This window comes from Carassius gibelio, chromosome B17, assembly GCF_023724105.1.
Source record: "Carassius gibelio isolate Cgi1373 ecotype wild population from Czech Republic chromosome B17, carGib1.2-hapl.c, whole genome shotgun sequence".
In the NCBI taxonomy this organism is placed as follows: domain Eukaryota; kingdom Metazoa; phylum Chordata; class Actinopteri; order Cypriniformes; family Cyprinidae; genus Carassius; species Carassius gibelio.
In genome coordinates this window covers 10,435,472-10,463,306 of record NC_068412.1, presented here as the reverse complement: position 1 = coordinate 10,463,306, position 27,835 = coordinate 10,435,472, and the positions used below count along the sequence as shown (strand labels likewise).

Below are 27,835 nucleotides of genomic sequence, written 5' to 3'. Positions count from 1 at the left end.
ATACTCTTTGTAAACAAAAAAAGTAAAAGGCAATATGAAAAGATGATGTCACAAATGCTAGTGTATGGTGTCTTCTAGCGACATTTAGCAACTTTTCAAACTGGTTTTTATTGAAAGAAGATGGCAACACTGCATGGATGAATCGTAGTAGTAATCAATATCGCCATTAAAAAAAATGGATCACTGAACATTTTTAGTACTATCAGTATCATTGTACTAAGTATATCAGGAAAAAAGTAATTTGAGCAAGAACACTACGGTTTCATATCAGTTGTGGGATCTTATTTGTTTTGATAGTGGTTTTGACATCTCTGCAGTTCGAAGTTTAATTGTGACAGATGGGTGATTCTTCACAGTTTTGTTGTTTTACCATCCATAGCTAGCTGAGCAGACAAAATCTACACAACACTAGCTTATTTATTGCTGTATTACACCACACAAAGATATAGTTGCCACCACGCCGGATACTCACGTGATCCTGCATAGACCTGCATTATATGAGTCACAGACAAGAACGGTTAGACCTAAAAAATATCAAAACTGAAACTACTGCGGAAACGGAAACAAAGACACCTACATCTTGGATGCCCTTGAGGTAAGCTAAAACATACCACAATTTAATTTCAAATTGAACTATCCCATAAAAAAAAACATTTGTACAATATTTGTAACATCTGGAAATTACATTTTATTCAAATACTGCATACAGGAAGAAACAGGCTAGAAAGTGAAAAGCAACATTGTTTAATAAGTCGAGAGCACAAAAATTAAACAATACTTTGTTGATTGTCAAAGAATCAATGGGGAAGTCATGGCATAGTGATGTTAGAGAACCCACAACCCTCCTAACCGTAGGGTTGTGGGTTCAAGTCTATGGCCTGCAATACCGCGACTGAGGTAGCCTTGAGCAAGGCATCGAACCCCCAACTGCACCCCGGGCGCCGCAGCATAAATGGCTGCCCACTGCTCCGGGTGTGTGTTCACTGCTGTGTGTGCACTTTGCAAGGGTTACATGCGGGGCACAAATTCGGAATATGGGTCACCATACTTGGTCGTATGTCACGTCACACTCACCTAAATATTACAATGGCAGCTCTTTCTATTACATTCCCATATTCATATTCGTCCTGTGAGAATGAGTGAAAATATACAAACAAGCTCGAGTCAATTCTGACACTGGTCATAGATGATTCATGGTTCCGGCGGCTATGTGATGTGTCCGTGATGTAGGCCACACTTTGACATCAGGCGAGGGTGAGATTTCTAAGCCGCTGTATGATGTCAGAATGGTAGGGGTGAAAGGTCAATCCATCCACCTCCAGTCCTAGGTTTGCCGTTTTACCGCTGCGGACTCCATATTTCACCAAAATGTGGAGCATCTCTTCCTCCTGTTTTTCAAACAGAAACACCACATCAAGTCAATTTTGTCTCTTCAATCTTTGGTAACGCATTCAGTGGTAATGCTCTTTTATTTTAAACCACATGTGGGAGTGGGAATTTAAAAAACTGTGTTATTAAAGCATCAATCTGTTGCGGCAACTGAGGGGAAACAACATGGACACAGAAAAGGTTTATGCTAACAGAAAAAAAAGTGAATACAGGGTTAAGAGATTCTGAAGTGGTCTGGAGTTCACCACAAATATAAAAATGGCCAGTGTTGACTGGAAGCAGCACTGCGAAGCGCCTGCAAGTTTAATACCAGTGGATTTCCACTGAAAATAAAATGGGACACAAAGTTAACAGCATGAGGTGATATTATAAGGTGCTTAAACACTTAAACAATTCCAGAGATATTGCAATGCAATAGGTTTTTTGAGAAGAACAGATGTTTTAATGTAATGTAGGAGTAAACCATAATGTAGAAGTAGCCATCATTTATTTTTGCTAATACTGTTGTATACCTTGGCTACAGTGGGCAGGCAGGCCATCCACAAGCTCTGTTGATCAGGCGTCAGTGACGGACCCAAACCACTGTGGAGGTACCGCCAGTGTACAGGGCACAGATTGAGAACATACAGAGCACAGGCGACAGCATAGCCCCCCCAGTTAGACACTCCTACACAGGAAGCGGACGTTAGGTATGCTCAGAAAAAAACATGGTACACGATCGTGGTGCAAATATAAGCTTTTGTAGAAACCAAAATAATATACACTCTTCCAATCAAAAAGTTTGGAATAATTGCAGTCTCTAATGTCCACCAAGGCTACACTTACTGTATTTGATCAAAATATAAAAACAGTAATTTTGAAATTATTAGAATTTAAAACAACCATTCTATTTTAATATGTTAAAATAATATTTAGTCTTGTGACTGCAAAGCTTAATTTTCAGCAGCCATTTACTCTAGCATTCTTGAAAAAAATACTACCATTCAAAAGTTAGGAGTAAGATATAAAACAGGAGAAAAAAAATATTGTTACTCAGCAAGGATGCATTAAATCGATCAAAAGGTGGTAGTAAATACATTTTTAATGTTAATAAAAATCTCAAATAAATGGTGTTCATATTCATCAAAAAAAGAGCAGAACATTAATCAAAGAACAAACAATGATTTCTGAAAGATTGTGACACTGAAGAAAATTCAATACAATTTTTATTAAATAAATGCAGCCTTTTATTTAATAAGAGACAATTTTTTATTTATTTTTTATAAACCATACTCCAAACCTTGGCCCAATAATAGTGTATTCCAATTGTAAAATGCTAAAATAAATAGCACACATACATGAAAATAAATAAATAAAATTGCATAAAGTTCTTTGCATTATATTATTTTTGCAAAAAGTATTCTGATTTACACACAGTACAAGATCTTTTAACTGTAAATGTGACATGCTAAACAGTCCCAACGGTTTCTGTTTTTTTTTTTTTCGCTAATCAATACAGCTTAACTTATATTTAATCCGACACATTAATTTATACTGTATCTTAATGCACTACTATTCAAAAAGTGCAACTGAAATCTTGGCTTAGGCAGGAAATTATAATTCAAGATGTCGTTATTATTATTATTATTCTCAACATTACATTCCTTTGTGCCTAAATGTCAATTAAAATATCGGAAAATATAAATATATATATTATTTTTTTACTAGACATACCCTAAGCAACACTATGTCAAATAACATCTCTGATTCACTTCCTATGTTATCAGAAGCAATCAATCTTTCTTTAGCTTCCTTAAGAAACAAGAAGGTGTAATGTGAAACTTAGCACCGCTTCCTGCGTGACCACATTGGTTATGGTTAAGGTGCAACATACTTTTCTTTTCAGCTAGCAGGAAGCATGTAAGCACATTGTGTGGTCTCTGTGTGAGGTCGGTTACCTGTTGTGATGGCAAAATCAGCAGCCACGTCACACGCAATCAGTTTTCCATTAGGCATGTATGCTTTAACTGCTGCTTTGACTTTGCCCATACCAAGCTCATTACCTCCATCCCCGATCCCTGTACACACACACACACACACACACACCCAATTAATCCTGTTCAAAAGAGGGGACCGATCTCATTAAACTGCTCCCTGGTGCCAACCAAACTTATCGTTAATTGGGAACAAAGTTGGTGATTCAAGCATTCATTGTGATCGTTAAAAGAGATTAGAACACTGACTACATCAGAGATGGTACAGATAAAACCACAATCAAAATATACTTCTGTTTTTATTACACACTAACATTTGCTAGTGTGAGTTAGTCACAGTGGTTCAGAGCATTGACGCTCTGGCTTTGTTACCTGTAGTAGTGATGCCTGCTATAGTGCTGGCAGTAGTGAAGAGGTCATCTATGGGGTCGACTAAATGCTTGATATTGACCCCCCTCATGTTGTAGTAGTTCCCGTCAGTAGCCCGGCCGCTGCGCTCTATTGCCACCAAGTGATCAAACCTTTTTAAAGTACATAATTTCAGTTAAACATGGTAAACAAGACATGGGCTGTGTTTGGAATAGCATACTAGTCTTCTTTCTCTGGTCTAGTATGTACACTGTGGCACAAAGTTTACATTTTCTAAATGCATAAAGCACATGGATGACCATTTGACGAATTAAATTATATTAACAGTAATTTTAACAGACATAAGAGACATAAGTCAATTGACAGCATTTGTGATATAATGTTGAACTAATTTCCCTATCCATAATTTTTTACAAAATACAGTGCACACTTAAAATGGAAATGAATGGAGCATATTCAGGAACATTAAAATACCATTTTAAAAGTTTAGCGACAATATCTTTTTTTGATTGATTTTAGTGTGACACAAAACACTTAAATGTTTGTGTGTAAAGTAGTATCCGATTTTACAATTTAAAAAAAATAATAAAATAAAATGACGGTAAAACTGATAAGAGCTGCATAATTAGTGTACGGTAAGTGAGTGTCACTAACCTCAAATTTAGATTTTAGGATTAAAATCACAATATGATTTATGATTTTTCTTTTTTGTGGTAATCAATATGCCACAAATGCTGTTGATTGAGTTTAAGATGTATTGAATCTGAAAAAATTCCTTTAATTATGCACTAAGCGAGGAATAATGCACAGTCATCATCACAAAATGAACCTCAACATCATCCCGAAATGAGTTATTTTATGAAAATGATTGGCTGATGGTACATTATCCCTCTGATTATACAGCTAATGACCAGATAGTTACATAAATGGGCATGAAATATTGATTTGAGATGGAGAGACCACAGAGTGACGAGAAACAGGAAACTACCAATGATCAGTTACGCAGTTCAGAAGTCATTATATAAAAATAGTACAACGGGGCTGTTGAATGCTTGAATCTGATTGGCTGATGAACATTCTTCGTTATGCAATTCATTTCAGGGAAACAGCTGAAAAAATTTCTAAATAAAAAAAAAAAAAAAAAAAAAAAAGATAGTATGGATTTTCTATTGACGCCATTTTAGGCCATATTCCATCACGAGTGATCTTATAAACAACCAATGCTGAGTCGCAATTTGCATAGTATTTGTCTTAAATAGTATTAAAAATTAAAACGAGTGCATCGCAAATCACGGTGTGTTAAAATTTGTATCTCGGACAGTTTACCATTTCCATTGAAAATTTGAAGTGTAAATTCATGTACACTCGAATGGCTAATAATGTCCACAACACAGTACGCATTAGACGCAGATTCGATTAACTTCACAGTCAGTCTCACGTATCAACTTATTTGTTTTTTTAGTTCTAAAGTATGCATATAAAGCAATTTGCTTAATACTGAGCTGATTAAAATATAATATAAAACGACTATTAAATGGTATCTGCATTATATTTGTGAACATTGAAAACCTTTCTAAAGATATGTTTGGTTATTAACTTTAAAATGCATCATTATGCAAACACATGAGGAGAGTTCATGGCATTAAAGATCCGCTACTGGCAGATTAATGTGCTTCTTTGGTTCGCTCCAATTCATCTGATTGATAAACAAAATTATGATGAAGTAGTATGTTCCAAAGCTGGTCTACTATTCTGCTACATACTCAAAAGTATGTACCATTTCTTCATGAAAAAGTACATACTTTTAGGGCATAATAAGTAAGTAGGTGCAGCACAAGAGAAAGCAGTGGATGGAAAATGAGATTGAACCACATTACACCTGGGCTTAGTGGGATCTCCATCATGGCACAGAAAGTGAAGTGCCGAGTCAGGGCCTTCACTCTGGAAACTTATTACTGGCACAGCAGTCTTTATCACACCTGTTAGTGAACAAACACGCACACATTCAGAAATCATGGTGCAGAAAGACCCCGTCCTAACCAGACATGACAAGTCTACCCCCTAAAATGGTCATTTGTATGTCGCTTTATCACGTCTGACTAGCACAACCAAAGAATATCTCAAAGACAGTAATGATAGAGGCACCTTTCTCCACAGCATCCTGCATGATGTGCTGATTCATCTCCAAAGCACGTCCATCTGTCACGATGACCACCTCTTTGCCGAGTGCTTGAAGCATAGCTGCCATGGCAATGGCCCCCGGCGGGCCATCAGTCTCTTCAGGGGGGTTGTGCATGTAGTGTGTGGGGAAACCAGTGGTGATGAGAACAGAGGAGGAATGGGACAGCGAGAGACAGGCCTTTAGGAGCTCATCCTGCAAGAACAGGGCCCGGATACCTCTGGAACCTGCACACAAGGCATGATGAATGTTACAATACGGAAGAAAAGATCTGTTGCTTGTTCCGTGTCAGTGTAATGGGTTCTATGCATCGTTTGTTGAGATGCGGGCACTGCCCTCAAAAGTGGAGACTACAGTAAATGATTGGAAAAATCCAGCACTAAAAGAGAAGTATTTTGTTTTCACAGGAAGGTGCAATTATGACATTGTTTAAACTACAGTAAAAAAAAAAACTAGAAAAAAAATAAATATCAGACGGTGATACCAAAATATTATTATTACACTTGGGCCACTCAAACAAATCTTGCTACGGTGTCGTGGACGTACACTAACACCTAGTGGTGTGGATGTAGCATTACACAAATATCTTGAGTTTACAATTCCAATCTAAAAATGCACCTTTCCAGGATATTATTTGGAAGTAGCTTTTACGATATCTAGTAAATATTTTTTTTTTTTTACATTTTATTCAGAACCTTTTTTCAGACATTTGTATTTTGTTTGACATTAATGCCGTTTTTTTTATAAATGCATGTACACATCTGCACGTCTTTTCTATTAAAAAAAATTAAATTACTGTTAATATTGTCATTGTTGTTAACACACACACAAAGTATACATACAAACAATTAAGTGAAAATGTCAAATAACAGCTGCTCATGTGATCTCTATGTTTTTCCTCAAAAAGCAACCTACTCAATACAAAATATATTCCATTTTATATACATTTATAATTGTAATGCTTCATACCTGGGTCTTCAACAACAAGCTCCTCAATTGCTCGAATTTGTTGAACAGCTCTTTTGCTAGCAATACTGTAATGCTGAGGATTCTGGGAAATGCAGATAGTCAAAGGGCAATGTGCTGGCTCAAGAGTGAGGGGCGAAATAGTTTCTGCCTTTTGATCGGTGATGAACATGCAGCCAGGAGAGTGTGTGAACGCCAGAGTGGGCTCTGCAACATTAAAAAACAAAAAGATCACCATGCAGTTCTCCTCCAACACACTGCATAAAAATTATCTGTGTATGCCTTAAAAAAAAAAAGACATTAAAGAAACAAAACCTCAAGTGTGATGAAAACCCAGTTACATTAGATCTTAAAGGTGAAGTGTGTAACTTCTACTCCACTTGCAGAACCAAACAGTGCAACTACATTTGAACAGTTTTTGGAGAAACCTTACTGCAGCTCTGTACAGCTTCAACACCAGTGATCCCACAGGCCCAGAACACAGGCACGTCACCAGGACACTGCTCCACTGGGTCCCCATAGTCTGGCTGTGACAAGTCCTGGATACCCAGCAGCTCTACAAGAGAATTATGAGTGCTTAAGAGGTCTTTTTAATGAGGAGTCCCTTTTTCTCAAAAAGCCCCATCTCAAAGCCCCTAACATGTTAACAGTTGGAGTGTGTTTTTGATCAGACACACGCAGTTAAGTATTACAGATGGGCTCTTAGGAGCAAATTCCACCATAAGTCTTGTCCTCCATGACCCTGCTTGGTATTAACAATGGCCCCAATCAGTATTTGGACAATTTTGGACAAATAAAACTTAATTTATGTCAGTTAGTTCCAAAGCAAATGTCTATCATTTAAAGTACTATAATTACTCAAATTTAAAATAAATAAATCTAAATAGAACAAAAAAAAAAATCATTAAAAAAAAAACACTGAAACTTTAAACTACAATGAATGCTGAAAGTACAAAAAATAAAACTTAATTCAAAATATAATAGTACTATAATAGTATACAAACGATATTAAAAATACAACCAATCAAATCAAGTGCAATTAAGAAACAGCACAATTTTTTTAAAGCACTTATTTAAATGGTACTATTAAAAAGAAACTGAATAACTCTTAATTTGAGGGGAACTGACAAATTGATTATTGAAAATCACCTTAAGATCATACACACATACATATGTATATATGTGTGTGTGTGTGTATGTACATACTAGGGTCTCCAATATGGACGGGGCCTCCATGTGCCAGGGGGATCGCGTGTGTGCTCTGAGCCGCAGCGTCCAGCTTGTCTTCTGGTACGGGTCTCATGGTCACCACCATCGGACAGTGAAACTGACCTGCTCTAATACAAGCTACTGAGGTCTGCAAAAACAAAGCAAAACAGGCATAAGCACTCTGACCTAAAGGATTTTCCCTCTGGTCATTTTTTTCAGTTTCAAAACAGGGAAAACATCTGACACAAGCAAAATCAAGTAATACGCTGCGGGCGCTACTGCACACGGACGTAATCCAGGCCCGAGGTGTTTACTGACCTTGTACATGCTGACATTTTTACCCTGTTCCACATTTCTCACTGGAACCCCGGCGGCCTTCAAGGCTGATTCAAAACCAAAACTACAGCCGAGGTAGAACATAACCATGTCCTGAAGCTGAGGAGTGTAAGAGGACAAACTAGCGACCTTCTTCATCAGCACACCGTTCTCAAACACACAGTACTCTGGACAGTCCTCCCTGAGAGAAAGACAGGAACAATGCACTAGCTAAATACAATTCTTTTTGAAGAATGTTGGTAACCAAACAGTAGACAGTAGCTATTGACTTTGGAAAAAAGCATGGAAGTCAATGGCTACTGTTAACTGTTTGGTTAACATTCTTCAAAATATCTTGTTTTGTTTTTAACTGAAGAAACAAACTCATTCAGGTTTGGATCAATACAATCAAATTAATTATATTGAATTAAATGATGATGGAATTTGTATTTTTGGGTGAACTATCCCTTCAAGGGTTGTCCAGCCCTTTTTTTCCTAGTCTATCTTTGGGTGTAAATATTAAATGGCGAGATGGCACTAGAACACTTTATAACACAAAAGAAAATTAATCTTTTACAGCTGTCTGTGGCTAAGGATAATCTGTAAAGGAACAGCCTCCTATTAAACAGGATTTTATTTCATTTTCCCATAACTTATTTACTCACTAGTTAAACAAATTAAACGTGCTGGGCAGGGGTTTCATTCTTGTTAGTGAACTGTTTGGTGTGAAGATACCTGATGTCAGATCCTGTGGCGAGGGGGCCGCTGCTCCGTTCTCCACATTTGCTCCTGTACAGCAGCGGGAGGGGGCTACTGTTAGCTCTGCAAAACGCCTCAAAGTCATCAGCAAGATCCTTGTGCAAGATCACCACGTTAGCCTGTTGATATCCTGTGAGCAAACATACAGTAATATCTGTAAGATCTTGCAGCTGTCTTCAAGATCCTTGTGCACGATCACCACGTTATCTGTTAATTTCCTGTCAGTAAACATACAGTAATATTATCTGTAAGATCTTGCAGCTGTCTTCAAGATCCTTGTGCACGATCACCACGTTATCTGTTAATTTCCTGTCAGTAAACATACAGTAATATTATCTGTAAGATCTTGTAGCTGTCTTCAAGATCCTTGTGCACGATCACCACGTTATCTGTTAATTTCCTGTCAGTAAACATACAGTAATATTATCTGTAAGATCTTGTAGCTGTCTTCATGCTTGCTGACTCTAATAAAATCTTTACAAATGTTTTGCAGATTAAGGATTTACAATTTGGTATGTAAATATGTACTAAATATTATATCGAAAATGTGGATCCAATCCTAATCTACAAGAGTCCCATAAAAAGATCCTACTGGAACAACGAACTGAAGTTTCAGCTTTCCGTTTATACAGTAAATACAGTTTAGATTTGACATTTACATCACCTTTACAAGTTTTATTTATTAAGAGTTGGTTCAAAATTGTATAGAGTTTTTGGAGAAAGTCATCCAGCTTAGAGCCCAAAGTCTGAAAGCGTTACGGTTCAGTGTCATAATGCACTAGTCACATGTTATTTCTAAGGCTGTGCACTGCATGCAGAAAGTTCTGGCACAAATTATTTAAATGATTCATTTCTTTTACTTTGTTTACAGAAAGTGAAAACTGTAAATTCAGCCAATGCATCCACTGATCAATATACTGCATAATTCGAAGTAACTTTCAAACTTTCTCAGTTTGAAAGTAATTAACACATATATCCACCAGTACAAATCATTCTTGGAATGCGCTTGGCTCAAGCAATAAAAAAAATCCTAACATCAACACCAGATTTAGTGTATTTGCTAAAAATACCATGGCATCGAATCATAATTTCACCCTTCATACCTGCAGCGATACCAGAGGTGTTCTTAATATCCCGACTCTGCAGCCGAATAATGCTCCGCAGAGCACTGGGAGACAGACTCGCTGACTGCCACATGCTAAATCCTGTGCTTTATGACAGCCTGACACTTTAAAGTCCAGCTGGTTAATGATTTTAAGCTGATATAACTCACTGCTGTAAATGTTAACACATAATGGTGCACAGTAACTGAAAAAAAAAAAAAAATCATACCTGGCTTCATCTTTGCTCGGGTGCTGTACTTCAGGCCTTTCAGTCGAACAGCACGACAGAGGAAATTTGTCGCACATTTCAACAGCCCTGCAGAGAAAACGGTCACAGGTTACTGATCTGGAAATAACAAACTGAAAAACTGATTTGAAGGCCAAGAACAGCCATATGTTTGTGTGTGCATATATAATATATATATATGAATATGAGAGAGAGAGAGAGAGAGAGAGAGAGAGAGAGAGAGAGAGAGAGAGAGAGAGAGAGAGAGAGAAATGAAAGTTTTTTATTTTAATTTTTTTTTTATAGTTGACATGAACCTTTTCTTCTGCAATATGTCAATTTTAGGTTTTAATTTACATCGGGAACACCAAGGATAAATACAAGGTTTTTGAGTCCATACATAATATTATTTTCTCTGTGGGTTTTGCATGGTAAGAGCATTTTTATGCACTAAAAACACAGTATTTTTTTTCTTCTATAACTGCATAGTGAACAAGCATACAAAGTAAAACCATAATAGCATACAACGAGGCATAGTTATATGATAAGGTACATTCATTGCAACCAAAATGTTGAACTGTGTTTAGAAGTTAGGCTGTCCATTTTCACCACTGCAATGTCAAATGTGTTTTATAAAAATAAAAAAAAATAGAAGTTTTATCAATCTATTTGTTATTCATTGACTAAATGGTGACTTGGTCCAAACCATAGACCGTAAAAAAAGACATGGTTTGATATTTTAGTGTATTACCTTTTAGCTTTTATTTTGACGTTTGTGTTCGATCAATTGTAACTTTTCCTAAACTGTAGAATTGTAGCACCTTGTGTATTAAACGCACAGTGTGAGTAATAACCCCGGGCCCTCTCAGCTAGGTCTATGGAAAAGTGAAAGCAGCCTATGTTATATATATATAACCTATGCTGTAGCTGTCGACGTTAAGTTAAGTTTGTAAACCATTTTAGAGCTGATTCATTTTTGATCCCCCGTCATTAAAACGCTTTAATAAATATATAAGCATTAGAAAGTTTAAAAATAATTGAAGTCACGTTTTAACACAATGTCATCTGCGCTACGTCACCAGTACTCTTGCTACGCGTCACCTTGGCGCCACAGGTAACGTTGAAGCATACATTTCAAACTGCAAATCTATATAACTGTAGTGCAATAAATAGCGGAAAATGGACGTTTTTGCAAGTGCACTGACACTTCCGTGATTGCCTCTTAGAAACTAACACAACGCGACCTGCATACTTGCATAAAAAAAGAAGCCTATAGTTATCTTTTCGATGCCAATTCCGATTTGGCCAAATAACTTCATTATATATTGAACTTACCCATCTCCGTGGATCAGAAGAGACTGCAGAAGGTCAACCACGATTCCATTTCAGACGCAAACACAAAATGGCCAAAACTGCAAGTACTGGCTTTATACACGCGAGGGCGCTAAAAACTCACTCAATGAGCAACTGCAAGACAGACACCCAAGAAACATATAGACCTTATAGTTTAATCATTTTCTCTATACAATACAATGCTTCATATATTGTGGTTCATATTCTTTTTAGATTATTGCTTTACAGTAAAATGCATTGGTTGGATACATCCATTGCGAGCAAGACAATACATTCAAGTTACACACCAACGTCTTGTATTGAAAATCATTAAATCGGTACATTACAAAAGGTTTCCTGTATGCAGATCCACTCACAGTGCAGCAGGTCACTCGTGGAGCAGGTGCGCATGTATCTGTGCATGTGTGTTTAATAAATCAAGACACTGCATGAGAAGTTCTTGTACTCTTGTGCATATTCAAGTGTGGCAGAGTCATTTGTAGCATTTTCCTTTTAGTTTTTGCCCTCTGAACAGGCATACAATGGATAGTGCATATAAGTCTATTCATGTAAGAGTGCTATACAACTGGCAACAAAGACATCCCATCTGAAGTAACCCAATGAAACGATTAATCAAACCACACCGGAGGTCTGAAGTTTATAAAGTACAATTAAATGTCAAAAAATACTCATCTCAGTTCAAATACAAGGGTAGCAATTACATCAAGCATGGCACAAATAACCTGCAACAAAGTAATGATAGTAGTGTGCTTCAAGTGAGATTCAAATAAATCTAGTATATAAATGCACCGTCTACTGGACCGGCAAAATAGATTTCCCAAAACAACCCGGGAGAAACTAACAAAGTCAGAAACTGGCACCAAAGAATTAATTTAATGCTGGAAAGAAACACTTTCTAACGATTTAACGTGGCAACCAGCATAAGAAGACGCTTTAGAAGCTCCTCCGACAGTGTGCATATGGTGTATCTATTTAGCTGAATAATGTCATCGTACAGATCAACACCACAGAACAAAGAAAGAACTTAGGAGAATCACCACATGACACCACCGTCATTCTGCACAGCACACAGCCACAATAAACTAAACTAGAGTCCACATTCTACAGAATGGCAATTATGTGACGTAAGATTAGATGAAAGAATCTGCATGCATGTGTTACAGCGGTGGGCGACTTCAGCGGCTTTCACAAACATGGCTCATCTATGAAAATATAAACTCCGTACTCGACCCTCACCGACTGAGATTGCATATATCATATATAATGTGTACATCAAATACTGCAACACCTGTCTTTTTGCGCAGACAACAGCGACATCACCTCCTAGCACATAACGACGGGTTCTACGACTGACAACAGACACAAAAGACACGCTCGTTCACCTACTATCAAGTTCAGCTCTCCTGAGCCCACTAGCAGCTGAGTGAATGGGGGTCCGGTAGCTGCCATTTAGAGGTGAATCTCAGGGAACCTCTCGGGGTCAAGTTCAGGTCATATTTCACCAAAAGAAAAACTAAAAGAAAGCTACTTATGTTATGCTTAAAGAAAAAGAAGTCAATGAAGACATTATCATTTTGTATTGTGACCTCATTGAAGCCCATTTTCTACCTCAAACATTACTGTAATTTCCATTAATGCAATGGAACAATCTCCATTACCGTAATGCAAAAAAAGCTAAATTTATAATGATTTAAATGTGCACCTCAATTCTCATTACAGTAATTTTCATTACTACAAAAAAGAAAAAAGAAAAAAAAGAAAAATCAAAACATTTCCATGACCCTATAACAAAATCTCAATCCTATTACTGTAATGGAAAACATTTTAATTCGATATCATTATGGCAATTTAAAATTAGCTAATTTAAATATATTTTATTACAGTATGCACAAATTACAGTATGAAGTCCGCATGTTACAGCAATGAGAATCCAGGTTTGAAAGCGTGCTTACATTTTATGAAAATAAATGTCGCAATGCAAATAAACCTTAAAGGGCTTTAAACGTACATTTCCTTGCACCGTCTAACTTATTTTTCTTTTGATTTTGGAATGAAATATGACCTGGACAACAAATTTCTTGAGATTCATCCTTTTAGGAACATTGACGTGAGCTCACAAAGCTTTTGCCCTGCTTTAAAAAAATGGCTTCTTTGTGTCAAATCATGCATTACAGACAAACAGTAAAACATATCCAGAGAGGGAGGTTACGGTGCATTGGAAATAAAGAAAAAGTGGCCGCTTTGGTCACTGTAAATTCACCCTTACCTCCCAACATCTGTAAGGAAGCACTGGTTCAAACAGGATCAATGATGTTATATTTATATATATATATAAAAATCGTCAATTTGTAGCATGTTTTCAAATTCCAGGATCTCTGTTTGTGATGTCATCAGTATGTGTTTGAAATATCAAAGTAGCCACAGTTGTCAGTCATCGTCCATTGCACGAAACAAGCAAAGAGCGGTCCTGAGGGTCATCTGCTCTGGTATGAACGAGAGGTGACGAGCAGCTTTTGAGGTGTGCTTTATGACTGGTTCATGCAGATCTGGAATAGTTAAGGGGAACCAAAACGTGTCCAGTTTTAGAGCTTCTGTTTCCATGTGTCCAGCTAGTCCACTCTGACCTCTCTGATGGGCACCTGCCAGAAGCTCTCAGCAGGAATCATATGGTCCAGCTCATAAGGATTTCATAACTGCTTGCCCCCGCCGCATGATCCATAAAGAAAACACTTCACATCGGCTATGCGTCTTAATTCAACAGTTTTCTTGTGTGTAACGAGCTGCGAGAATCACTTCCTTGCCCGAGGGCAGTCATTTTATGTCAATTCCATCTTTTTATTGCACCACATCAAGGACGTGCTTTCATTTTTCCTTTCCGGAGGAAATCAATTAATATGATGTAGTTGTGTTATGCCTCATATAAAGTGCATTATGTTCATATCATACGTTGTCTCAAGGGAAGACAGAAATTAGAAAATGTTGATTGCTAATGCATATGGGAATGAGCAGCATTCTTTATCATTGCCGTGAATGTGTGCAGTTTGTGATGCAAGTTTACACTTTGAATCCTGCTGATCAAGACATTGACGGGCCGCATTGTGATTGTCCAAGGTTCAGAAGTGGAAGAATATCCAGTTATAAAGAGAGCTGCCAAAGAGAATATGATTTCCTGGAATTGATGGAGAAAGTTGAGCATCCAACGGTATTCTGGGAAATGCAGTTTTTTACATCTGAGCCACAGTGGTTTGAATGCGCAGTGGGAGATGGTGGTTTTCTTCAACAGTAGGGAGTTTAAATAGAGAGGAAACAGCAGGATCATTGGTGATTTTGGTTGCAGGTTTATCCCGGAGGTATTTTGGGTCCAAGCCCATGGAAATCATCTAGCCTAGACACCTTCTTGGCACATGGGCAGGTTGACGAAAGTGAAGACATTGTATTCGATCAAGATGGAAAAGCAGAGGAAGATTGCATACAGAACAAGCACGTATATGCCCAGCTTAAAGTCCAACCTCCACTTGTTCACATGGATCCCCAGCACCTGAAAGCGGACAAAGAAAATTATTCGTAGGAAGCCAGAGAAAATCATCTTCCATACACTGTAGGGACACCTAAATAATGGTAATCTTTAGCTTCTGCTAACTGTCGGTAACCGTCTCATTTTGTACTTCATTCTGACCAGTGTTTTGTTTTTTGCTCTCTCCATTACACTTCCTCGTTTGTCATTTCTGCATTCGTCACCACAGTTGCATACATTCACGAGAGAGTGGCGTTCTAGCAGATAACGTAGAACGTATGTACGACATTTAGTGAAAGCTAGAAATTACGATATATAAGGTTTTAGATATGGATATTTTTCTTACACAAACACATTGATTTGCTTCAGAAGGCCTTTATTAACCCCCCCCCCCACCCCCAGAGATGTGTGGAGCACTTTTTATGATGGATGGATGCACTTTATTGGACTTATATATAACTCTGATTGTATTCGAAGAAAGTCTAAACATAGGATGGCTTGAGAAATCATAGGGTAAATTCCTTTTTGGGTGAACTCTCCCTTTGAGAAGGTATGAAAAAAAAATAGATTTTCCACTTTATTGTGGTCTTCATTTGAATGAAAATTATATATATATATATATATATATATATATATATATATATATATATATATATATATATATATATATATATATATATATATATATATATATAAAACACAAGATCGATCTTATGTAGGGCTACTCTATGCTTACATTCAGTGGCTGTTTAAAAATGTATTTGTAAACCGCTTCTAATCCTTCAGACACTGCTACGTTCTACTCTACTACATGTTTAGACTAGAGATCAACCTGTATATCAGTTTAAGCGATGAATGGTATTAGCATATAACAAAATAGATAGTGCACATGGATAAATGACATATGTCATTTAAAAAAAAAAAAAAAAAAGTTGATTTTATCCTTTTTTTTCCTCTCTCCCTTTTTGTTTTGTAAATTGATATAAATATTACATTTATATAAATTGTCCAATAAATATTTGTACATTTTATACGACAATACAATTTTAAGTCATTATTAATTTTGTAATAAATATTCACAACTTTTGATCTATAAAACATACTTTTTCCGAGATATATATAGATATAGAGAGATATATAGAGATATATATAGAGATATATAGAGATATATATATATAGAGATATATATAGAGATATATAGAGATATATATATATAGAGATATATAGAGATATATATATATATATATATATATATATATATATATATATATATATATATATAGATATATATAGAGATAGATATATATAGATATATATATAGATATATATAGAGATAGATATATATAGATAGAGATATATATATATATATATATATAGATATATATAGATAGATAGAGATATATATATATATATATAGATAGATAGAGATATATATATATATATATGCACTTAACTATAACATTTTTGTAAAGTTTTGCCTTTAAAAATTAGAGGTTCTAACTAAAACTAAAAAGGGGTGACCATGTATTGTATTTCTGAAGTGAATTGTCCTTTACATTTACTCACAGTTAAAGCCACCGAACCCAGCAGCAGAACAACAGAGTAAACCAATCCTCTACTGTTGATTTGAACCTAAATAGGACACAAAAAGGAAAGGTAATTTTACAGTTTTTGTGGAATTGTGTGTGTGTATATGTTTGAGTAGTGACAAAGACAGATACCACAGAGCCGTAGTTGACAGCCATTGTCTGAATGCCCCAGGGAACGCCGAGTCCAACGAGGATATCAAAGACGTTACTGCCAATCGTGTTGGAGACAGCCATGTCCCCCAGCCCTGAGCACACAGACACAAAGCCAAAGCTGGAAAGTCAGCTCAACATGGATGAAAGATAACAGTCAGATACAAAAACCAAGAAAATTAAACAAAGCAGAGCTCTACCTTGTCGTGCGACAATGAGACTGGCGATGCAGTCGGGAACACTGGTGCCCGCAGCCAGGAAAGTTATACCCATAATGACATCTGGGATTCCAAGTGTGTATCCAGCGATTGTGACCTGCACACAGCAACCCACACGAATGAGACTCAATGAAATGCTTACAGGAATAGTGATGTAACATGCCTGCAAGCAGAATGACCAAAAAGAAGCAAAATGCAAAATAAATTGTGTCAAAACAAAGACTATTTCAAACTGGCATCCAAGGACCCCAGAGGCTGCTAGGGGGCTAATAAAAAGATTTTACAAAATGTATTATGGTAGTCATAGTTAAGATTCAAAATGTTAAATATTAACAAGTCATTATCAAGTATGATATTGAATAAATTAATGCAGGGGGGGGGGGGGGGGGAGACATGAAAAATGCTTACATACACAAAGATACTGAAACTCACCATCCACACCATGACGTAGGAGAAGATGGCGATCCACAGTGTAGAGAGGAAGAAGGACAGCATGAAGAAGCGCTCCCACCGAGGTTTGGCACAGTTGGGTATGGTGAAGAACAGCAATACCAAAACAGGCCAGGAAATGAAAAACTTTACTTTATCCATAGCGCCCCCTACAGTCACATGACACAGCATCTCAGTAATTAGCCCTCCAAAAAAATTATGCCATTCAGTTGATCATCCAATCCTAGCTCATAGCTCAGAAGAAAGCAAAGCTCACAATAAAACATGAGAAATGCCCATGCAGTGCATAATATTAAGGAACGCCAAACACAGGCAGTGAATAAAAAGCTATAATCTCAACAAAACGAGAGATCCATAACAAAAGCGTGAATTTCTCACAATAGTTTTACTCTGAACAGACTGAGCAATGTGGTACCAAGCACATTTACAACTGATCAATCAATACTGATTACAGACCAACAGTAAATGAACAAACAAGTAAATCAATATTTAAAAATACTGTGAATGTGACCAATGTGATTTCACTGTGGGCACAACATAACTGACAAAAACAGATTAACACGGAAGTTCAACATTTCCAGGACTTGTACAGTTTTTTCCTTTACAGCCTTATGCTCACCAAGGCTCAGTTTATGTAATCAGAAATACAGTAAAATTAGACATTTTAAAATATAAAGCCTTCTATTTTAATATACACTTTGAAATATTCAATAATATACAATTGAAAAACATTCCACCATGCTTTTTTCTTATTATCCTACATAACGCCTGATGATAATGTCATGATTGCCTACATTTTTCAGGATGCATTAGAAATAAAAGTTCAAAAGCATTTATTTGAACTAGAAGAATAGAAGAAGTCTTCTGTAATATTGTCAAGGTCTTTAATGTCATTTTGAAAAATAAAAAAAAAATCATAATGACATATATACATTATATATACACATATTATACACGTACATTCAAGTAATGGAAATAATTATATACATACACACACACACCCACACACACACACACACACACATATACACATACATATATATATATATATATAAAATTATTTCCATTACTTACTTGAATCCAGATCTAGATATCCCAATTTTAAAATACCCTGATATTTCCATTTTTCATATCACCACAGGGACCTTGCTGGTTAGGACACAATGTAAGAACTACTGTATGTTAATAGGTCCACTATACTATGGCTTCAGATGCATGGTTATATCACTACACATGAAGAGCCAATGTGTTTGTGTGAGAGAAAGTGAAACCACCTCACCAGGCAAGACGAAGGGAGATGACAGCTCACTTTCCGACTCCTCAGTGAGTTTTTCCTCCGCTACGTTGCCATTTTCTATGGTGTCAGCTTTCTTATCATCCACCAACACTGCATCCACCCCATTGGCCGTCTTCACCAGCCGCTGCTGTATAAGGGGCAGAGAGCAAAAACTGCTTCATGATTCACTCTTATCCTCGTGTTTCCTCACAAATTAAGCCAATTTAAATTTCCCCCCACTAGCATGATGCTCATTCTCTGAAACACTAGGGTATTAGAAATAACATGAGAGTGAGTAAATAGGGACATATTTGATCCATTTCTGGTTGTACTATCACTTAAAACGGTTACATTGACGTGACTGTCAAAGTACTAACAGTTTAACACCATTCCCAGCCTCAATTCTCTTAACTAGCTGACATGTCACCAACAAATTCCTCCGCAGTCTTTGTAACAGGGGTCTGAATTTCTAACACAATTCTTTGAAGGCCAGCGTGTGGATATTTATAGAAACAGTTTAATCAGCCTCGCACCCAGAACTAGGCTACCTGACGTGAGAACTCCACAGTGCTGAGTTGGCCAGTCTTTGTTGGCCCATAAGCTCCGGCTTGAACTCCGTCTTATAATCCAGTCTCTGGGTTCCCAGTGTTCAATATGCTCTATTATAACCGGACCGTGCAGACTCTGAATTCTCAACATATGAGCTACACACATCTGCACCTCTAATCTGTTGAATTCAGCAGGAATCAGTGTTCACAACCCACGTAACTTCTGTATTGTGACATTTTCCAAGCGAAAGCTAGTGTTCGAAAAAGGAACAATAAGTAAGATGGGGATTCAAATTTAATCATCAGGAACTGAATATATTGTGTAAAGTTGTCTAGATACTGTAGTTTGTGAAGGGGATGGGTTTTTGTCCATATTATGGAACACAATGGGCTCCAAAACACTGAACTCAATTGCCTTTCATTGTATGGATCAAAAAATGATTACCGTTCTCTCGGCTAGTGTATTTTCCTACCTCATTGATGATAAGTCGGCTTGCCATGCGCAGACGTGTCTTGGGCCCAAAGTGGTTGGTGATCATGACCCTGAGGCCGGCCTCTGGGAACCGATAATGCGGAGGGCTTGAATTTATCATCTCGTCCACCATTACAACAGAGCCCCTAGTGTACTCCTCAGTGTGCTTTACTGCAGACACGGAGGAAAAATGTGTTCGTAAGTGCACCTATACATTGTAATCATGCTCAATACATGAAGCATGTACAGTATTTGTTCAACACACACACACACACACACACACACACACACACACACACGTCAAACCTGCCCTAAGAGACCAAAAATAAATAAATCCTCACAACAACTGCACACAGAAACCAGCAGGGCGGTAAACATACACAAACATACTCAAAGAAAAAAGGATGCGTCACAATTTTCAATCTGAAGTCCTATTTGTCAGTGAGAGACTGATTCCTGCTGTGCTACACTGTAGGCCCACCTCTGAGTGCCTCAGGATACTGTCAGAAACCATCGACACACACAATACTGACATTAAATGAAGTCCCCAACTATCCCGCAGATTACTGCTGGACACCACGGGAAGAGCTCTACTGCCAATACACTATTAACTACACAAAAGACAAACACAATGACAAAAGACATTCACAATATCAGAGAAGTATTCTTGATTAAATCTTACTTTGCCTTAAATGCTATATACACATTTCTCCGTGGGACAACATGCATTGATAAACTACACAACAACACCAGGACATTTCTCAATTCTGATTTAATGTTGTGATGTTACCGTATCTGTATTTCACTTGCCTTTGTCCTTGGCAGATATCTTTACAAAACCTCAAATGAATACATGAATGCAAACCTTATCAATCAGACGCAGTGACAGATATTATTTTGTAAACTAGTGGAAGGCTGTATCACTGGTTCTGAGAGAAAGACATGAACACACAAACACACACACACACACACGCAGAGAGCACTGCAAGATGAGACAGGAGCCAGGGCAGATTTAGTAAGGCTAAACAGACAGGCTTCAGCAGGGTGGTGACAGATCGCCACCCGGCACAATGGTTAGAGCTGCACTACAGGACACCACGCTCTGAAACAGAAAGCACACCGCAGTTATTCAGCAAGGAAGCAAAGTTTCAGCCTCTCATAAGAGATGTCAGAGGACTACACTTTCAGCAAGTGCTGTCGGCGCAGGTTTTACAAACAGCAGAAATACAGATAGCAGAGACGGTGGAATTCATTTAAAGAGAACAAGATCTGACTGTTGCAAGCGGCAGATTGTTAGTCGCTACTAGCCCACAAGGAAGCCTGTCTAGTTACCCTTACCTGGTCTGAGTAACGGCCATGATGGATCATCCCAAAACGGATCATAACATGCATTACCATCCTCCATCTCGCTGATGACCGTATTACCATTGGTGACCTTTTTGTCTTTCTTCCCCGAAAAGTAGTTCTGTATGCTAGTGTTAAACCTTTAAAACAAAACACAAACACAAACTGATTTCTCATGCAAAAAAGCTCAATTGTTCATTGTTAATAGTGTAGAGATGTACTGTATGAAGCACAGCTCACACAGAAGTTACTTTCAAACCAAGCAGCTTTTTTTTGTTCGATATGGCAAATAAGCAACTTGAACAAAATCTGCATGGGGAAATCTTTGACTCGTCACATAAAAATCCTGATTGTGTAAAATCCTATTGAAATGACTGGATTTTGGAATTAAAATTTACTGAACAGCGGTAAAATGTAACTACACCTTACTTTAGCACATCAAAGTACCATGTAATTCTATGTTGTCACTTTACTAAAATTTAAGTAGTCAATATAAAAATACCAGCAAAAACTCAGTATTAAACATTACATACCACAGCAATAAACATTTCAATAACACACTCCTTTATTTAAAATGTCAAATATTAAATGGAAAACACTGAAATTATTTAGCCTTAAGTATTTAAAATTAATTTAAACATCAGATTATTTATTTTAAAGTAAACAAAACAGTGGACTCACTTCATGATGATAATGTAGCCAACATACATGAGGATCAGTATCAGACTCTCCCACCTGCAGAGACAGAGGAGAAAGACAATCATGTGTCTGCCCTTAACCAATCAGAATAAAATATACTCAGAAGTTCACTTACCACAAAATCTTATCATCATAAATAAACTGAAAGAAAAGTTCAGAGTGTGTAAATATTCATGGAGTGACAGCAGATTTTCAGTGCATGTCTTAATTACATGCTCTATAGAGCTCAACAGTGAAAAGCCAGTATTTTCTTCATGATTTGCTTTAAAAAGGGGATTTTGCGTTTTTTTTTACCTGTTAACTGTCACTCACGTTTTTTAAGATAGACTTGAATGTGCATGATACAAACCTACATTTTTATAATTCATGACCAAAAACATTTTGTAACATGATTTTGATGTGCCATTTACATGGTAATGCAATGTCTGATTTTAAAATGGGTTTTAAAGGATGAATTTTGAGATTTTATGTTTTCGAGTGATATGTAACTTCTGATGATTTCTTAAATGTGATAGAGAAAAAGGCAACGAGGAAGTCTTATTTTTAAACAAAGGTCAAAACTCCTTTTGTAATGTCGATTTCTGAGGGTGCACTCGTCATAAATTCATCTATTACTTTTACTACATAATTTTTAACAAAAAATATCGGTAAAATATATATTTGGGAGTCTTAGACCTTTCCAACAATATATAGTTTGTCAAGATTAGATTAGATTTAATTGTAATATAGTATAGTCAACGTAGGCGTCCAGTATACGGGACGGGGTGACATTTAACAGGTTAAAGAAAAAGGTGTTTAATAAAGACTTGAACCAAACCAATGGGCCCCATTATGAACAAACGTTTTTTGTTGTCGTTTTTTTAAAAGACAGACAAAAATACAAGCAGTCTTTATATTTGTGTACTTAAAGGGATAGTTCACTCAAAACTGAAAATTCTGTCATTAATTACATTACGTCGTTCCAAACCTGTGAGACCTTCATTCATCTTCAGAACACAAAGATATTCTTAGTGAAGTCCGAGAGCTTTCTGACCCTGCACAGACAGCAGTGCACGTGTCACACTCAAGGCCCAGAAAGGTAGTTCTGACATTGTTAAAATAGTCCATGTAAAATCAGTGCTTCAACCTTAATTTAATGAAGCTATGAAAATACTTTTTGTGCGCAAAGAAAACAAATTTCTTCTCCTGTGTGTCAGTCTTCGGCCCCCGTTCACAAGGGAACCACAACATATGTGTGCATCTTCCTCTACTTGCAAACAAGGCGCAGTGGATCTGGTTCTTCTTCAGAACGCCAGCTCCTGTACCCTGTTGTGGTACTCTTGTGAACATATGTGAAGACTGACACGGAAGATAAGAAAGGGTTGAAGCACTGATGTCACCGTGGACTATTTGAATGATGTTCTTACTTCCTTTCTGGGTTGCATTGCTGTTGGGTCAGAAATCTCTTAGATTTCATCAAAAATATGTGTTCTGAAGATAAATGAAAGTCTTACAGGTTTAAAAATGACATGAGGCTGAGTAATTAATGACAATTTTCATTTTTGGGTGAACTATCCTTTTAAGTATTTTATAAGGGCACAGCAAAAACTTCAATCAAATCTGAAACTACAATGCAAACCAATAAAGTAACTGATTAATTAAATAAAAAAACAAACAAACATCAGAAGCATATTGAAGAATACTGAAGTGGGATCTTTTGACATGGTTGCTGGGGTGTTCTTGTGGTTACTGGCCCATTTATAAATACTCTACTCCATAATGACAGCAATTTCTACAGGCTTTACTGACTTTTCTTTATAAAAGCTTCTAAACCATTGTATAACATTCTCAAAACTCATAGTCCACCTTTTTGAAAGTTTTTTTTATTGCAAATTATCAGTTTCTTGGTGGAGAAATTTAATGGGATTTTTACCTCTAGAACCTACTTTATTTCGCCACTTAGTTACCAAAACACACTAGATTAATGACACTTACTACAATAAGGGCGACCACAGATAAAATGTAGTAGATGGAGTCTCTGAACACAGCATACTTGGTGAGAAAAACAACCTAGTGGGAAAAGAGAAGATCTTTATATTCAGAAAATCAACAAAAGCAAACTATTTATTGCGTTGATAAATTAATCATGTTTACTGTACCCTCAAGTCATGCCATAAGCCACAAAAAAAAAAGAAAAAAAAAAAGAGACAAAAATATCACAGAAGTGTGCTTTTAAAGGGGTCATATGATGTTGCTAAAAAGAACATTGTGTGTATTTGGTGTAATGAAATGTGTTTATGCGGTTTAAGGTTAAAAGAACACATTTTCCACATACTGTACATTATTGTCGCTTCTCTACGCCTTTCTGAAACGCGTACATTTTTACAAAGCTCATCGGTCTGAAAAGCGAGATGTGCTCTGATTGGCCAGCTATCCAGTGCATTGTGATTGGCCGAAGGAGTGTGACGGAAATGTTACGCCCCTTAACATACTGTGATGTGTGTCCTTGTCAGAACACCGCCGCTACAAGACAAAAACAATAAAAACCCATTAGAAACGAGCCATTTATTTCATCCAGTAAGGGCATAAATACAGATTATAATGACACGTAAACATAAACGTGGCAACGACACCACACTTGAAATCTTGAAAACTTGAAATCTCGTCATGTGACCCCTTTAAAAAGGCATTTCTCATTTCAGTTACCAAAGTATTTGCCTGTAATGCCTATTTTTAATGTGGTAGAACTTTTACTTTTTTTAATGGAATATTTAAAAATAAGCCATTGTTTGAAATGAATGTAAGAAGTGAAAAAAAATCCAGTACATAAATTTTCGTATTGCAATGTTCAGATTGAAACATGAAAAAGGTCAAAAGTGGGAACAGCTTCAAAGGAAGAGAGGTGTATACAGAGCTCAGAGAGATTCTCACCTGCCCCGCAAATATCCCACACACACCGATGATACACAGGATGTTGAACACAGCTGAGCCCACTATGGTACCCACCCCAACATCTCCATGTGTTATGAACACACCTGCAAAACGAAGCAAGAGTGTCCTGATCCACAGCATCTGTTGACACACAACTAATAAATCCACATACAAGCACCTGAATGTGTTGCTTACCAATTATAGAGGCAAACAGCTCGGGGGCAGAGCTTCCAGCTGCCATGAAGGTCGCTCCTGCTACATCTTCACTCAGGTGCAGTTTCTGATGGAAAGGAGCAACATACAGGATCACACACAGGATGTGCGGAGGCTATAATTAAATGGTCTAAATAGACGCCAGAGATGTGAAAAACTGTATTTGGGCTGATTGAATGACTAGCAGTCTTAAAGGACCAGTTCACAATTATTTTAGTCATTACTTTTTACACCAAGAACTGGAAAAGATAGCATGAAGATTTTGGTTTTATATATGCTGCTCAAATAATTGTATTTGCTGCTCAAAAAAAGATCTGTTTACATCAGTTGTGTAAACTTTTTTTTCAGGAATCTTTTATGAATAGTGGAAATAGATTTTTTTTTTTTGATTTAGTAACAAATGTCAGTCTTTACTATCAATTTGAATAATTTAGTTTTAATTATTATTATTATTATTATTATAACTTTTATAAAATCATTAATTTCTTTCCAACAACAAAAAAAAAAACACATGCTTACTCCAAACATTTGAATGACAGTGGTATATGCCTTAATGGAGCTAGTCACTTTCACTACAATTAAAACATTTGCATAAAAACTATTCAAAAAAAAAAATTAAGGAGGTTTCAAACAATATGAAAGTAATAACTATAACCTTCAATTATGAATTTTCAAGTAGAGGTCGACCGATTCATCAGTTTTGCAGATTCATTGGCACTGATAGTTGATTGGAGGAACTATCAGTTATCAGCAAAAATCCATTCCCATAGTTTTCCGGTTTGCGTCTATTGCTGGAGTGGCTGAGAAGGGTCTGCTGCCATTATACAGTACGAGAGTGGCCTTGTTGGAAATCCCCAACAACACGTGCTGTTTGTTTTGACGTGACACTGCACGCTGCACAGGGCGGGAAACTTCAAAAGTGCATTTAAATGCAGCTGACAGAAAATCCTGCTGCAGAACAGAGTACCATTCACATAGTTTTCCATTAAATTACATTATATTTGTCCCAAATCATTGTTAATGTACATAATGACTTCACCCTGTATTGTGCTCTTTCTGTGGCTCTAATAGAGTCTGTATGCTTCATATAGAGAGTTGTAATACAGATCGTACTTTCTCTTTCCCTTTACCCTGTTTTTCTTAACCCCAAACTTCAAAATTCATTTATGCCACATTGTTCATCCTTGAAGCAAACTCCGTTTGGTGATTAAATAAACATATTTAGACCGCTGCTTGAATTGAACATGACGTATCTGGTGTGTGACTTCTTCTAGATGCAGATCTGTGCTTTTGCCTAGTGTGTAACTTACATATATATTAGGGCTGGTAATTTAACGCGTTAAGAAGATAAATTATGGAGAAGAATGACGCGTTTAACGCATTTGACGCACTTGCCCTGCCCCAGACCTATGTGGATCATCTGCCATTTCATACAGTCGACTGATGACTAATATGAGGCAGTGCAACAACTTACTGCTTGATGGATGGATATAAAATGACCCTAAAATTCAAGATATTGGGCAAAACACCCCATTGAGATTAAGAAATATCACACGAGCTGTAGGCTAAGTGCAATATCACACTAGTGCAAATGTGTTACTCATCTTACAACAGTTCACTAAGAAGTTAATATTGTGTTATTTTAGAAACAATGGTTGTCTGTTGTGCTCAATTTTGCCAATTAAAATATAAAGACCAATCAAAACTGTTCATCACCAAGCAACCCACACCGGCATTTCATTTCTTAATCCAACGAATTGGGTGAACCATTTGGTGCGTTGAACCATTGGCCATTTTAGTTTTCATTTAGTATTAATTTTAAAAAATATAGGTTGACTAATTGGTATCAACCAGTGTGGACCAACCTAGCTATCGGTATTGGTAAAAACTACTATCCACTATCAGTCTCCTCTATTTTAATAAGGATTATGCATAAAAACATTACCCATAGCAGATGATCTGAAGTCGGACAGTAATTTGTCTTGAAGTTTATTGTAAAAGTCTTATTACAAAGAGTGCTTTGATGGCTAAAGCATAGCAGGCTGTCAGCATGTTAAAACCTTCTCAAAGACATGTCCTATTTAAAATAATATTAAAACTAAAAAGAAAAACCTCAAACCAACCACCCTTACCTACACCTATCTCTAATAAGGTATTAGAAGACCTAATATCCAGCATAACAGGAAGCTGTTAGAAAAGGGTTTAGAAGAATAGGTTCAAGTGATTCTGGGAACTGGAAGCTCATCGTTGCCACAGCAAATTTATTCTCACCTCACAGATCTTCTCTAGAGAGGTCACAAAGTAGTCATCACAGACAATAGCAAGGGCCAGAAACATATATAGAGCCTGAAATGAGAAGATAGACAAGAATGAGATGCACCATAATGGGCTTAACATGCAGAAATAATTCAAGTTGCATGTCTAAATGGTTTTCTGTTCTATAAGCAGTTGTTGACAGGGTGCTTTCAGCACCGTGAGCCCAATGGCAAACTCGTAACCAGACATAAATGATGACGAGAGCTGACAAACTATTTATAATTGTCATAAATTCTCAGACAAGCACCATTTATCCTGGATGACAAGGTCAACTGGTGAGCAAGGCTAGACGTTG

At 36.9% G+C, this 27,835-nt stretch overlaps 2 protein-coding genes across 3 annotated transcripts in view; both read right to left on the bottom strand.

Moving 5' to 3' along the window:
* Positions 1-728: 728 nt before the first annotated feature.
* On the bottom strand, positions 729-11,914 carry dglucy (D-glutamate cyclase). 2 transcript variants are annotated; one of them, XM_052580524.1, is made up of 13 exons: positions 11,824-11,914; positions 10,492-10,578; positions 9,136-9,289; positions 8,404-8,602; positions 8,083-8,233; positions 7,310-7,432; positions 6,880-7,083; positions 5,877-6,137; positions 5,611-5,710; positions 3,735-3,883; positions 3,327-3,446; positions 1,902-2,056; positions 729-1,388 (listed from the first exon to the last, which is right to left on the bottom strand). In XM_052580524.1, exons 1-13 carry the CDS (start codon positions 11,825-11,827, stop codon positions 1,245-1,247), a joined length of 1,851 nt encoding a protein of 616 aa, XP_052436484.1. In that variant the 5' UTR covers positions 11,828-11,914; the 3' UTR covers positions 729-1,244. The 2 variants fall into 2 exon arrangements, with proteins under 2 accessions (XP_052436484.1, XP_052436483.1); XM_052580523.1 differs by lacking the exons at positions 10,492-10,578; positions 11,824-11,914 and adding an exon at positions 10,263-10,411.
* A 64-nt stretch (positions 11,915-11,978) lies between these two features.
* Positions 11,979-27,835, bottom strand: part of slc24a4a (solute carrier family 24 member 4a) — a 36,742-nt gene continuing 20,885 nt past the window's right edge. The window contains exons 4-17 of the mRNA XM_052580525.1: positions 27,496-27,570; positions 25,207-25,291; positions 25,012-25,115; positions 24,076-24,150; positions 22,217-22,242; positions 22,084-22,137; positions 21,454-21,542; positions 20,060-20,229; positions 19,042-19,186; positions 17,745-17,911; positions 17,295-17,409; positions 17,077-17,189; positions 16,922-16,987; positions 11,979-15,379 (exon numbers count right to left, since the gene is read on the bottom strand). Coding sequence (XP_052436485.1) covers positions 15,227-15,379; positions 16,922-16,987; positions 17,077-17,189; positions 17,295-17,409; positions 17,745-17,911; positions 19,042-19,186; positions 20,060-20,229; positions 21,454-21,542; positions 22,084-22,137; positions 22,217-22,242; positions 24,076-24,150; positions 25,012-25,115; positions 25,207-25,291; positions 27,496-27,570 — 1,437 coding nt within the window. The 3' untranslated portion in view covers positions 11,979-15,226. The remainder of the gene's footprint in view (positions 15,380-16,921; positions 16,988-17,076; positions 17,190-17,294; positions 17,410-17,744; positions 17,912-19,041; positions 19,187-20,059; positions 20,230-21,453; positions 21,543-22,083; positions 22,138-22,216; positions 22,243-24,075; positions 24,151-25,011; positions 25,116-25,206; positions 25,292-27,495; positions 27,571-27,835) is intronic.

Excerpts from the sequence above, each read along its gene's own strand:
- dglucy (XM_052580523.1), bottom strand. The coding sequence starts at position 10,356 with ATGTGGCAGTCAGCGAGTCTGTCTCCCAGTGCTCTGCGGAGCATTATT. Across the intron at positions 6,138-6,879 it reads GCTTGTTGTTGAAGACCCAG|GTTCCAGAGGTATCCGGGCC; the intron begins GTATGAAGCATT and ends CCTTGTGTGCAG. Across the intron at positions 1,389-1,901 it reads GCCTGCCCACTGTAGCCAAG|GAGGAAGAGATGCTCCACAT; the intron begins GTATACAACAGT and ends TTTGAAAAACAG.